Source organism: Lemur catta, chromosome 6, assembly GCF_020740605.2.
Source record: "Lemur catta isolate mLemCat1 chromosome 6, mLemCat1.pri, whole genome shotgun sequence".
In the NCBI taxonomy this organism is placed as follows: domain Eukaryota; kingdom Metazoa; phylum Chordata; class Mammalia; order Primates; family Lemuridae; genus Lemur; species Lemur catta.
This window is the reverse complement of record NC_059133.1, coordinates 98,435,690-98,447,791: the sequence shown is the minus strand read 5'-3', so window position 1 is coordinate 98,447,791 and position 12,102 is coordinate 98,435,690. Positions and strand designations below refer to the sequence as shown.

General features: G+C 49.3%; 1 protein-coding gene across 1 annotated transcript in view; it reads left to right on the top strand.

Annotated features, from left to right (window-relative positions):
• The first annotated feature begins 274 nt into the window (after positions 1-274).
• The window catches only part of CACNA1C (calcium voltage-gated channel subunit alpha1 C), a 581,627-nt gene continuing 569,799 nt past the window's right edge, over positions 275-12,102 (top strand). The window contains exon 1 of the mRNA XM_045554647.1: positions 275-671. Within this exon, the coding sequence (XP_045410603.1) occupies positions 623-671 (49 nt within the window). The 5' untranslated portion in view covers positions 275-622. The remainder of the gene's footprint in view (positions 672-12,102) is intronic.

Sequence of the window (12,102 nt, the reverse complement as noted above, 5' to 3'; positions counted from 1 at the left end):
GCGGGCGCGGGCGCGCGGGGCTGGGCCGGAGGCGGTGAGCGCGGCTCTCGCGCGCCCCGTGCCTCCCGCTCCCGGCCTCTGCAGAAACTGCCGCCTGCCAGAGCGGCGCGGCGCGGCGGCCCTTCCTGCCTCCTCGCCGGGAGTTGGCGGCGCCTTCTGACGGGGAGAAGCCGAGGAGCGGCCTCGGGGAGGACGCGCCGGAGCGGGCGGAGACGTCCCACCCCCGCCGGCCCGGCGGACCCGCGAGTCCCCGCCTCGGAGCCCCCCGCCCCCGCCCCTCCCCTCCGCCGCGCGTCGCTCTGCCTCTCGGTTTATTTTTCAAACGCTGTAGCCGCCAGAGGTGCGGGGCTAAATCTCGGAAGGGGCCCGGATGTACTGAGGATGCATTACAACCTCACTAACGGAGGCAGTAGTGGGAAGGAGCAGTTTTTGGTGTTTGATGCAATAATGGGAATCAGGTAATCGTCTGAAGAGAAGAAGAAACACTGCAGACCCACGGCTTCCTCGAATTTTGCACGAAAGCCGCCGACCTCGGAGGACGGATTAATCCAGACCCGCTTGGGCGTGTTTTGCATTTCTGCCTCTTCGTGGCTGCTTCTCCTTTTTAAGCAATTCTTGGTCAATGGTCAATGAAAATACGAGGATGTACATTCCAGAGGAAAATCACCAAGGTAAGGCTGGACCGCGCCGCCTCGCCGGGCTCCCCGCCTCCTCCACCCGGTCCTGCCCTCCCCGCGCGCCCGCCGCGGCCCGGTCGGTCCCTGCGGAGTGGCCCGGGCTGCGTCCGCGAGGGGCGCGGGGCGCGGGGCGGCGGGGGCGCCTGCGCCGGGACCGGGGCCCGAACCGCCGCGCGAGACGGAGCGGAAAATTCCCGCCCCTCCCCCTCCCGGCCCCGGCTCCATGTGTTTCCTATGAAATTCCAGGCGAGGGGGGAAAAGTTCCCCAAGTGTCTGCAGCCGCCTCGCTTCCTCGCGTTCGCCTTGTAAGCCCAACTGCCCGGCCGGCCGCGCGGGAGGCGGGGGCCCGGCGGCCGCCCAGCTCGGGGCGCGGCTGGGCGCGCGCGCGCGCACCCTACGCCGGCGGGGACCCGCGCCCCGGCCGCCCCCGGGCGCCCTGGGCTCCGGGCATCCCCTCTCTGCCGGCGCCCCTTCCCCGGCAGCGGGTTCCAGGTGGCGGGTGGGGGCGGGGGATGCCGAGGCGGGTCTCCGCGCGCCCCTCTCTCCTCTCCTTCCCTTCCTCGCTCTCTCGCTCCCTCCTCCCCGGCTCACCTACGCCCACCCACCTCGCCACTGCCATTGACCCTGAGCGCGCCCACGCCCCGGGTGTTCTTGCTCGCACCCACATGTGGGCTAGCACCTGAGGATGTGAGCGGTTAGAATTCGGGCGGCGTGTGGGCTTTGCTTTTTCATGTTTTAAGGAAATAATGAAAGGGTGTGACTGGCTCACGCGGCTCCATACTATTGCCCAGTGTTTTCTGAGCGTCTCCATCCTTGGCATCAAGTGTCACCAGCTTCTCCTGTGTTGGTGGAAGGCATTCAGGTAACTCCCTACTTCTCAGAAACTTTCTCCTCACTGCCCCCCACCACACATTAACATGTTAATTTTTTGAGATTGCTCAGCAGTTAAGGTTTTGATGAGGTGTAAACAGGGTGGTCCTGCCTGTCTACTGGGGCGGCTGGCAACCTCCAGCTGCATCTCTGTCTTCTCTCCACAGCTCTCTGTGACTCTTTGGATGTTGTCTCTCCCTTTTCTCTCCTAGTTCCCCAAGCCTCCCTGTTTACACTTTTTGTCTCCATCTCTTGGCCTGAAAGCCTATCGCTATTGGTATCTGTTCCTTCCCTGGGTACTTCCAAGTGATCCTCTGAAGACCCACCCGCCTGGTGGAAGGAATAGTCCCCTGGTCCCTTTGTCCAGTCTCCTCCCTCTGTTAGCCCTCGTCTCCATCCTTTGGGGACAGGGCCTCTACCCTTTAGAGCCAGAGCTGCCATCCATCCTAGAACTGATTTCATGGCCAGTTGTCTCTGCTTTCCAGCGTGGGTGGCAGAGTGGGGATTTTGGCCTCCTTTGAGAGAAGGAATCATGTCGGGGGTCATGGGTTCTGGGGTGAGCCAGGGCTTTGGGGTTATGAGAGCTTCTGTCCCTGGATTTCTGAACCGGTGTCCCCCTCCCTCACCTGATGCCCTGTCCCTTTCCTACCTGATGGAGTAGTGGATGGATTAGAACGGAGGCAAGGAGACACAAAAGAAAGGGTGACATTTTGGCAGAGTGGGGATGCATCACTCCCCTCCAGGTTCTCAGAGACTGCATGCTTTACCCACCTCCGCGGTCTATACAACCTTGACGGGAACACAGTAGTATTGTCCTGTTACTGCCAATGGCAGTATACTGTGGTAATAATAATGATTCACATGGTGATAATCCTAAGTAGTTTACAAGGTCTTCTCTTAGTGCGGGATAAACCCTTCTGAGCCCATTTCCTAACTCCGATTCTTTTCTTTTGCCCTTTGCTCCTCAACACCTCCTTCCCCGCTGGGAACAGACATTAAAAAAGTAGGAGTGCCAGCCCCAGAGAAGTTCTTGAGAAAGGTAGAGGGGAAGGCAGCAAGAGAGCTGGTGGCCAGCAGCTCTACCTTTCCAGTAACATGCCAACAAACACTATGGCAACCTGAATTCCAGTTCTCTCCCTTGAAGCTGCAGTGATTATATAATACACAGGAACAGTTTTGCTTCCATTCCTAGATGCGGTGCTCAGGTGAAAGAGCACCAGGATCCTTGTACCCCTCCACTTTATATCTCCTCTTCCTTGGTTGGTTGGCATTGCCCAGGTTTTTGGAGGAGGAGAGGGGAGGAAGGTGGTGGAGTTGGGGATGGCAGTCATGGAGAGCAGGAATGTTGACAAGGAAGAGGTGGCTGTGGCTAGTCACTGAAGGGGCCATGAAATGTCATTGGGGGTTAGAGTTTCAGGAGGCTCAAAGAGGCCAAATAATTACCTTAGATTAGTAATGGTCACAAACCAAACAGTAGAGAACCAGGAAAATTGAGGGTGGCTGGGTTGTGCACTCTTCTCTTCCCAGCATGCTTGAGGGCACTGCATGCATCAGCCCTTGCTCTGCCACCTTTTCAGTTGGGGGGGGTGGTGAGTGTGTTCGGGCTGTAGATACAGAAGGTCAGTGCATGGGAACAGCCTGGACGTTCACAGAAGGACTGGCTTCTGACCCTGGGTTTCAGGCTGCGGTGGCACACACCAGCCTCATCTTGCCTCTGGTGCCCTGTGTGCTCTGGTCCTGTGCCAGCCTCCCACTTTTCTGAGCTGATTTTCCATTGCGGGCTCCAGCTAGCAAATGAGTGTCTTAATAGTCAACCATTGAACAAATAAAACCTCAGAGTGTCCCTTATCTGCTGGAGACAAGGCAAAGGGGAGAAACATGTGTTCTGGGAGTGCAAGACACACTGTGCTTTTCTGTCAGCTACTTAACGGTACAGCCAGAATAATAATCATCATAGTAAAGTAATAATAGTGATCACAGTTAATTCTCTTTACAAATGGTCAAGGAACAACATTGCTTGCACATCAGCTTGTGCAGGTTAAAGAAGCGTGACATTAGCTTCTCTTTCTCTTGATACCGCATGGAGGAAACTGGAGAAAAAGGGCAACTGGAGTTCATAATACTGTTCTAAGTATTGCCCAGATACTTTTCAAAGTATCAAAATATGACATGATAGAATATATTAAAAAGAATCAATTATTCATTATTTCCATAGATTACATGCTAACAGTATTTCAGTGTGTGCCTGTACACATACTCTGAATAAGGAACAGCTGTTTTAAATAGATTACACAAGAGCTTAATGCACTTCAGGGACCCAGGGTGTTGTAGAGAGGTATGTTGATAATGCCATCTCCTAGGGAAGACTGGACATTTCTTCCCTATGTTAAGAGAAGACTTGTTCTGTACAGGTAGATACTACAGATATAGTACTTTGTAAATGAAATAGTGAACCATTAGCCCCCTGGAGCCATTTCTCAGGTGACTTAGGACTCTTCCTTTAATTTCCTCTGACTTAAAATGGCTTGAGTTTGGGTTCTTCTGTGAATAAGACCTACAAAAAGGGTCCAAGGAGCATACTATGTGGAGGTTTCAAGGCCCTGCTGATCTTTGGATTCTCACTTCCTAGTACAGACCCCTGCTCATCCCATGCAAGGCTGAATGAATGCCTGCATGAATGAATGAATGCAGCCGGCAAGGCGGACGGTGGCTGTGTCTTCTGCCTCTTCCAGTAGGTGGCGCCACAGGGCTTAGGAGTCAGGAAAGGGGCTCCAGGGTCTGTCAGTGAGGAAGGGTGTTGGGGAGTTTGGAGACAGATTCCTGTCAGAGCTGTGCCTCTTGCCTCCTGCCCACACCTGCCCCGTGCAGAGAACCCGAAAGACGAGCGCGTGTCTCCGTGCCACCCCCGGCCCCAGTCTCTCGCAGTCCCTCCGTGACCTTTCCACCCTCTGGTCCTGAAAACCCATTCTGTGGTTCTCCCCCTCTGCTGCACACTCTCCCTCAGATTTCTGTTTCCCTCCAGCACAGACAGCATCCTTGAGGGAGCCTTTTGGGCCATCAGCCTTTTGGGCTGAACTTGTTATGGCCGCATATTAATTTTCTCCCTGATTTGCCACGGATGGTTAGTAACCAGAGGGCCCAGTGGTTACCAAGCCCAGTGGAGCATGAGGTGACCTGAAGCGTGGGCCCCGGAGGCTCTAACCTGTGCGGTTACAAAGCTTGTCAGGTCAAAGCAAGAAGGCATGTTCCTAACTTTAATAGGGAAAAAAACCCCACAAAAACAACTGGGTACACTTCACAGCTGATGTCTGTTTATGAGTCTGCCTGGGTCTCCTGCCGGGTAACAGCAGCAAAGCTCCGGAGACATAGGTTAGGAAGTAACTGAGATTTGTGCTAATTTCCAGTGATGTTTTCCAACTCCTGGCGTTTTCTTTTCTATCCCTTTCTTCACTGGGTTTTCTCAGTTGGGTGGCAAGTTCTGTGAGGTCTGAGAAGCTCTTGGCACTGTATTGAGCAGGGGTGAGTGGCTGGCAGCACTTTCTTCCTTTTACAGTAATTCTTCCTGCCTGATACAGCAGCTGTTTGTTCTGCAGGAGGCACAGGTCAGCCAGCGTCACCCAGCCCTTCCTCGCCAGGACTCTGAAATCAAGTGCTCAGCCTTCAAATTCTGGAGACAATTTTATTTCCCAATATGGACGAAAGAAAACTGATAGTCTATTTGGGAAACACCTGGAGAGTTAACAACAAGCCTAATTAGCAAAATAATCACACCGATTTAGTCTGTTTCTAGATTCCTCAAGGTTGCTTAAGTTAAAGTTGTGCACAGCACTGTGGAGAACAGAAGATTGATTTTAAAAAAGGCATGGGGAATTGCTTTGCAAAATATCAGGTGCTAAATATTTAGCAACATAAGTGCTAAACATTCTGATAATGAAACAACACTCCGAGCCATGGCTGTCATTATTAAAATAATTTAGTAAACACCTGTTTACATGTACCTCAAGGTTAGACACTGCATAAAACAAGTAAAAGTGACAGCATCCCTCTGGGAAAATGGAATTTTTTTGTGTGGTTTCAAAGCCAGGCGTGTAGATTTCAACCGAACCCACTGCATAAAAAGCGAAATGGAGGGCTGAAGCAATTCTTGCCGTCATTTGAACCTGAAGTCTGGGTGCTCTGGAAGAGGTCTCCTGTGTGTTTTAGTTCCCAGATGGGGTGCTTATTTGCTTGAGACCAGGCTTGACTGGCCCGGTGCAGACCCCAGTTGCTTCCGTAGAGTAGAAATGCTTGGAGACAGCAGCTTCTCACGGCAAGAAGGGAAATGGAGCCCATTCTCTGTAGCCCCCTTCCCCTGCTGAATTCAGGCGGGAGCCTTGGAACCCTCGGGACCCTCGAGAGCCTTGCTTCAGTTCTAGCTGTGTGTGCCATGTGGGTGGGACCCCAGCTGGGAGACTGAGCCCAGGGTGACCTCACGGATAAGCAGAGCTGTGAGTTGGCCGGAGCTGGGGGAGCGGAAGACGAGGAAAGCAGGCAGAGGTCTGTGTGGGTGTCTGGAGCTGGGCTGGGGAACGAGGTCATAGGTCATGGGGGTACTCACCTACAGCATGTGGAACTGAACAATTTAAATGTATAAGTAGAGGTTTTAGGGACTGTAAGGAGAGAAGTTTGGGCCTGGAGCTTAGGAGACAAACGAAGGTTAAAAATAGGCCCTTACTTCCCCAGGGCCCGAGGGAGCCAAAGGGGTTAACCTGGCTTTGAACAGAGGATGAGGGAAGGGGGGGTTAACTTGCAAGAAGCCAAAACTCCTCAGTCCCTCTCCTTCCAGTACTCTCCATAATACATGTCCTTCAACATGGCTTTCTTGTGCCATACTGTGTGTGTGTGTGTGTGTGTACGCGTGCGTGAGAGAGAGTGTGAGAGGGGAGGGTTCTGGGCTCATATTCTTTGAAGCGTTTGTCAAACACAGAATAAATGTAATGTCTCTGTGGGGATTTACTGTCTAGGATCAGAACATTTTATAGGCAAAGGAATGGTAGGGACAGACCCCACTTCACTTGAGAAAACAGAGGCTCCTAAGGAGTCACTGAGGCAGAGACCTGACTAAATACAAGGTCTTCAATGTCTTTATCCTCCTGCCTTCTCTTGACCGCACTTGGCGTCTGCGAACCCCCCTGAGAGAGCATTGCCCAGTGCCTCTGGTTAAATTTTGCTTAGTAAATCTCTCAGCCTCTCTCTATTCTTCCTCCCCCTGCCTGCACCTTTGTGCTGCCTTAAAATAATTTCTGAGGTGTTAGATTTAGGAACAGAGTTGGGAGGATGGTGGTGGAGGGTGTATCATTGGAAAGATTTAAAAATAATTTCTTAGACTACAGAGTAGAAGTTCATACGTGTCCACAAGAGACTCCTACAAAATTCAGATCACAATTTTGCCTGCAAACAGATCTGCCTGTAAGCCTTTTTTATTTGCTCATTTTCCTTCTGCCCCAATCTAGGCTTGTTTCAACCCCTTCCAGAGAGTGGTGGGGGATGGGAAGCCGGGCTGTGCTGCAGGCACTTCCCCTGGTGAGCTGTGGGGGTGCTTCGTTGACGGCCAGCTTTGCTGTGGGCCAGGGCACTGACATGCAGATTAGCTCCTGGAAGGAGTGTAAGGAACAGACTGCCTGGGGCTCTACCTGAGTTGGGTGAGCATAGGCTTCTTCCTGCTCCCTTGGGTTGGTCTCCTAGGACCCCCGGCCTATTCCCAGGAGACATTCCCAGCAGTGGTGGTTTAGATTCAGCACATGGAAGAGAATTCACCTAGGATCTGCCTCTGACATTACCATGACTCGTCTGATTCTCTTATAAGTCCTCTCTGAGAAACTAGAAGGCCTTTGAGGCTGACTTGGTCTGGCTTGAAGACAGAGGCTCATGCTTAGAGATGTGGCCTTTGAGCTCCACCATTTCAGAACATAGTGTGATAATTTCATGAAATATTCAAGCTGCCAATATGCCAACAGGGGTTTCTTTTAATACACTCTGTGTTGCCTGCTTGAACCTAGCTAAAAGGAAAATAAAATAATCTTGTCTCCTGTCCTTTAGAGGACCAAGCCAACATCCAGACAGTAAATGAATGTTCTTTGTGTTGCCTGGGGGCAGAAATGTTGACTTGATTACTCAATTAAGCTCCATTTACTTTATAACCATTGTGTCACATTCAGCCATTTTTACTGTTTTTTCTTCCAAAATAATCTACGTTTCAAAGACATTAATTAGCAAAAGAACAAAATAAATAACTAAATAAAAATAAATAAGACTGTAGCTAGAGAAATGGCTTTAGTCACATTCTTTGACTTGATCTCCTTAAGAGGTTTGAAGGAATCAAGTCTCATTTTTTCTGTCTGCGAAATGGAGGTAATGATTCTTAGCTAATCAACTTTACAGGGTAGCTGTGGGGCTCTAAGTGGGAGAATGAGTGTGAATCACCGTGCAAATATCAGTTATTCTTATTCTTCTCATCAGAGAGCAGAGCACCAGAGTCTGAAAAAGCAACACCATAAAGCAACTTTCACAGCATTTCAAACAACTCAGGAGGTGTTATTGGAGGGCTGACATTATTCAAAATTTTAAAGATGAAAATGTAAAAACAAAGAGAAACAAGAGTCTGTGGTGCTCTGTCTGATTCCAGAATAATCAAGGAAGAAGTGAAACTTCGTTAGGATAGGCCTGGTGTTTGACATGCAGAGGTTCTCCCAGCCCATGGCCAGTGGGACCCCAGGACGGGGTCTGAACTGCTGCTTCCTCCCTGAGGATGAGGCCCTGGGGACGCAGGGTTCCCTGGTTCCCAGCAGCCGTCCTCCTGCCATCCTGTTGTCCCTCCCTGCCTTTGGCCTGATGTCCAAAGCCAAACTGGCCAGAAGTCCTGGGGTGGGCTGAATATCTGGAAGTAGGGCGATCGAGGGCAGGAAGGACAACACCGGGGCAAACAGACAGCTCCTCACTTCCGGCACGAATTCCCCCAACCCAAGCACAACTTCCCAGAGCAGGAGGACAGACTAGAAAATAAAACTGTGCTTCAAAAGTAAACCTTCGCTTTGGGAAATAGACTATTTTTTTTTTCATAGAGAAAGTGCTGGAGGTTTGTAGATAAAGAGAGGGAACAGTTTCATACAGCTCCTTAAGACACTTATTAAAATAGGAAAGGGCTGTAACATCACATTTTAAGTGACAGGATTAGCCTTTAGTTTCCCAAAGTAAAAATAATCCCATCATCAGAAAGTGTGCTGGGGAGCTTTTGCATTTGCTTGTGCCTTGCTCTTCTCCCAGCCTCTGGTCTTGTGATCTGTGGAGCTGTACATGTTTTAACTTTTATTTAAAGAACAAAGCCATATTGAAGTATAACATCTACCTTTTTATATTTTTAGAATGGGGGCAGGAGTCATTTCTACCATTTATCGAATGCCTGGCATGTCTCAGGCAATGGTCTTGGTGCTTCATGTACATAATATAATTTCATCCTTGTACCAACCCCACAAGGTGGGTGTTCATGATATTTTTCAGGTAAGGAAACTGAGGACCAATGATCTGAAGTAATGTGGCCACAGGCACCCAGACAGTGTTGGGCTGGGAATTAAATTCAGGTCTGTAGGACTTTCAAAACATTTGTTCTTTCCATTATTTCTCCACATGGGGAAGAGCAGACAGAGGAACCCACTACCCATCTATCTTGGGAAAACTACCTTGCCTCAGCCTTGTGGAGTCTTGTTTAAGTTTGCTTTGTGGAAACGCCTGCTTCTGCTGGCCAAGTGTAGTGGGGGAGGAGCTGAGCACTTGTCCTGGGACGTGGTCACTCTACCCAGCCTCTCCTCCTGGTGCCAGCCTCTGGCTGTCCCCTTATTCCCATGGTTTCTGCCAGGGCCTCTTTGGTCCTTCAGGTTCTTCTCTAGCCCTTCACGATGCTAGGTCAGCAAGCCTTATCTTTGAGGGGACCACTCATGCATGTTGTGGCCTTGCTTCATGGCTCCTTCTCGGAATGTCTTTTCAGTAATTGTCTCCTGGAACACAGACACTCTCAGTTCTCGAACGAGATTCTGAGGAGTCTAGGGGACCATCCCTGCAAACCGAGTGCCCCACACTTCATGCATCACTTATTTATTTATTTTTAAATAGCTTTGTTGAGATATAATTCACATGCCATAAAATTCACCCTTTTAACAGGTACAATTCAGAGGGCTTTAGGATTTTTACAGTTGTGCAATTGTCACCACTACCTAGTTCCCAAATATTTTCATCACCTCAAAAAGAAACCCTTTTCCCACTGGCAGTCACTTTTCATTCCCTCCTCCCCGCACCCTTGGCAACTGCACATTTACTTTTGTCTCTCTGGGTTTTCATGCATCATTGACATTAATAATAATTCCACAATTGGAGTTCGCCGTGTAATCTAATTGTTGGCAACACATCTCATGAATTTTAGACCTAGGTATGTCGTGACAATCTACATGATAAATGGTGGAGTTAAAAAGAAGCATAGAAATTAGTTAGGGACTGGGAGTCATTTGGAGGTAGGATTGAGCACTTTCTTTCAATTACACAAAATGTAGTTTTAAGATTTTTTTCTTTTAAGTATCTCAGTGAAGCTAGTTCTGTAAGTCAGATTAAATCAGACCTACTGATGGTTGAAGATGTGAATTATGATGTTTAAATTTTTTTAATTGTGGTAAAAAATATATATATATAACAAAATATGCCATTTTAGCTATTTTTAAGTGTACACTTCAGTGGCATTCAGTATGTTCACAATGTTTTGCAGCCATCACCACTATCTATTTCCAAAACTTTTTCATCACCCTAAACAGAAACTTTGTAACTGTTAAACAATAACTCCCTAACCTTCCTTTCCCCAGCCCTGGTAACGTAGAATCTACTTTCTGTCTGTGAATGTGCTTGTTCTAGATACTTCATGTGAGTGTCCTTTTGTGTCTGTCTTGCTTCACTTACCATAATGTTTTCAAGGTTCATCCATGTTGTAGCAGGTGCCAGAACTTCATTTCTTTTTAAGGCTGAATAATATTCGATTGTTAGTATATACTACCCCAGCCTTTTTGGCATTGGGGACTGGTTTCATGGAAGACAATTTTTCCCCAGACGTCAGGGGCAGAGCTCTGGTGGTGATGCCAGTGATGGGGAGCAGCTGTAAATGCAGATAAAGCTTCGCTCTTGCTCAGCAGCTCGCCTCCTACTGGTTCCTAAGTTTCATGGAAGACAGTTTTTCCATGGGGGGGGTGGGGTGCAGGGGTAGTGGAGCTCAGGTGGTGATGCACAGCCTGGTTCCTAACAGGCTGTAGACAGACAGGCTGTAGACCTGTAGACCAGTACCAGTGGTTGGGGACCACAGCTATAATACATTTTGTTTATCTGTTCATCCATTGATAGACACTTGGATTGTTTCTGCCATTTGACTATTGTGAATAATGCTGCAGTGAACATTAGCGTTAAGTATCTGTTTGAGTCTATTTTTGGTTCTTCCAGGTGTACACCTAGGAGTGGAATTGCTGGGTCTGAATTACAACCTTTTAGTTGTCAGCGTCTATTTCTTTGTGTGCTTTCTCAAGTTTGAACCTTGCGTGGACAAGAATGCAGCATTGAGAAATCCTGTTGGGTCAGTAGTAGGGTCCAGTATTTTCTCTGGGTTCCCAGTGCCTAAATCAGACATACGACTTTAATTGGGTGTTTTATAGTCTAGCAGCTGTCTTTTGATGAGGAGTGACTGATACTACCTCTCTTCCAAAAAAAAAAAGGGGAGAGAGTCTCTATATCCTGTTCAGCTTTCGCCTCCTTGCTGACCTGGCTTATAGCTCGACAGGAAACTGGTGTTTGGCAAGACAAACCTGCTTAGTCTGTCCCTGTCTCTCCCTCTGCCTGTGTGTCTAGTCCAGGAGCACATGCCTGTGGACAGAGATGTGCAGTCTCGTAATCCTCAGGGCTGTGGGAGAGGATGGCTCCCCCAACGTGCAGTAGAGTTGCATCCTCGGGGGACCATGGGGAATAGGCTGCTGTGTGCTCATGCTGGCTGGCCAAGGCACAGCCCACCCTGTCCCGAGCATGGCCGTTCAATGAGGGGTCTCCATCTCCAGCCTGAAAGCTGCCTTTCAGGGGCGGGGGGAGGGCAGTGTCCCAGGACTCTCACCTGCTCCTCACATGTGAGTCGAGGTGAGGGAGACAAAAACATGAGAAGAAAAGTAAGCAGTAGGAGGAGAGGATCAGGAAAAGAGGAAGCAGAGAAAGAAGCAAGCAGGGAGTGAGCAAGCCAGGGGAAATAGCAGCATAGATGACCCAATTAAATGACTCTGGAAGCCTCTTTCCAGTCTTGGGATGGCTATTTCTTTGGTTATCATTTTACTTTAAAGTAGTAATATCACTGGCTGCACTTCTGTCTTAGCATGTTGAACTGTGCAGCTCTGAGGAAGAAATAGACACACATATTGATGCCTGGGCTGAACCCACCAATCCGAGACCTGGGTGTGGGCAAAAACCACACAGGCTCATGAAGGTGTGTGAAACGCGGACGACTTCACAC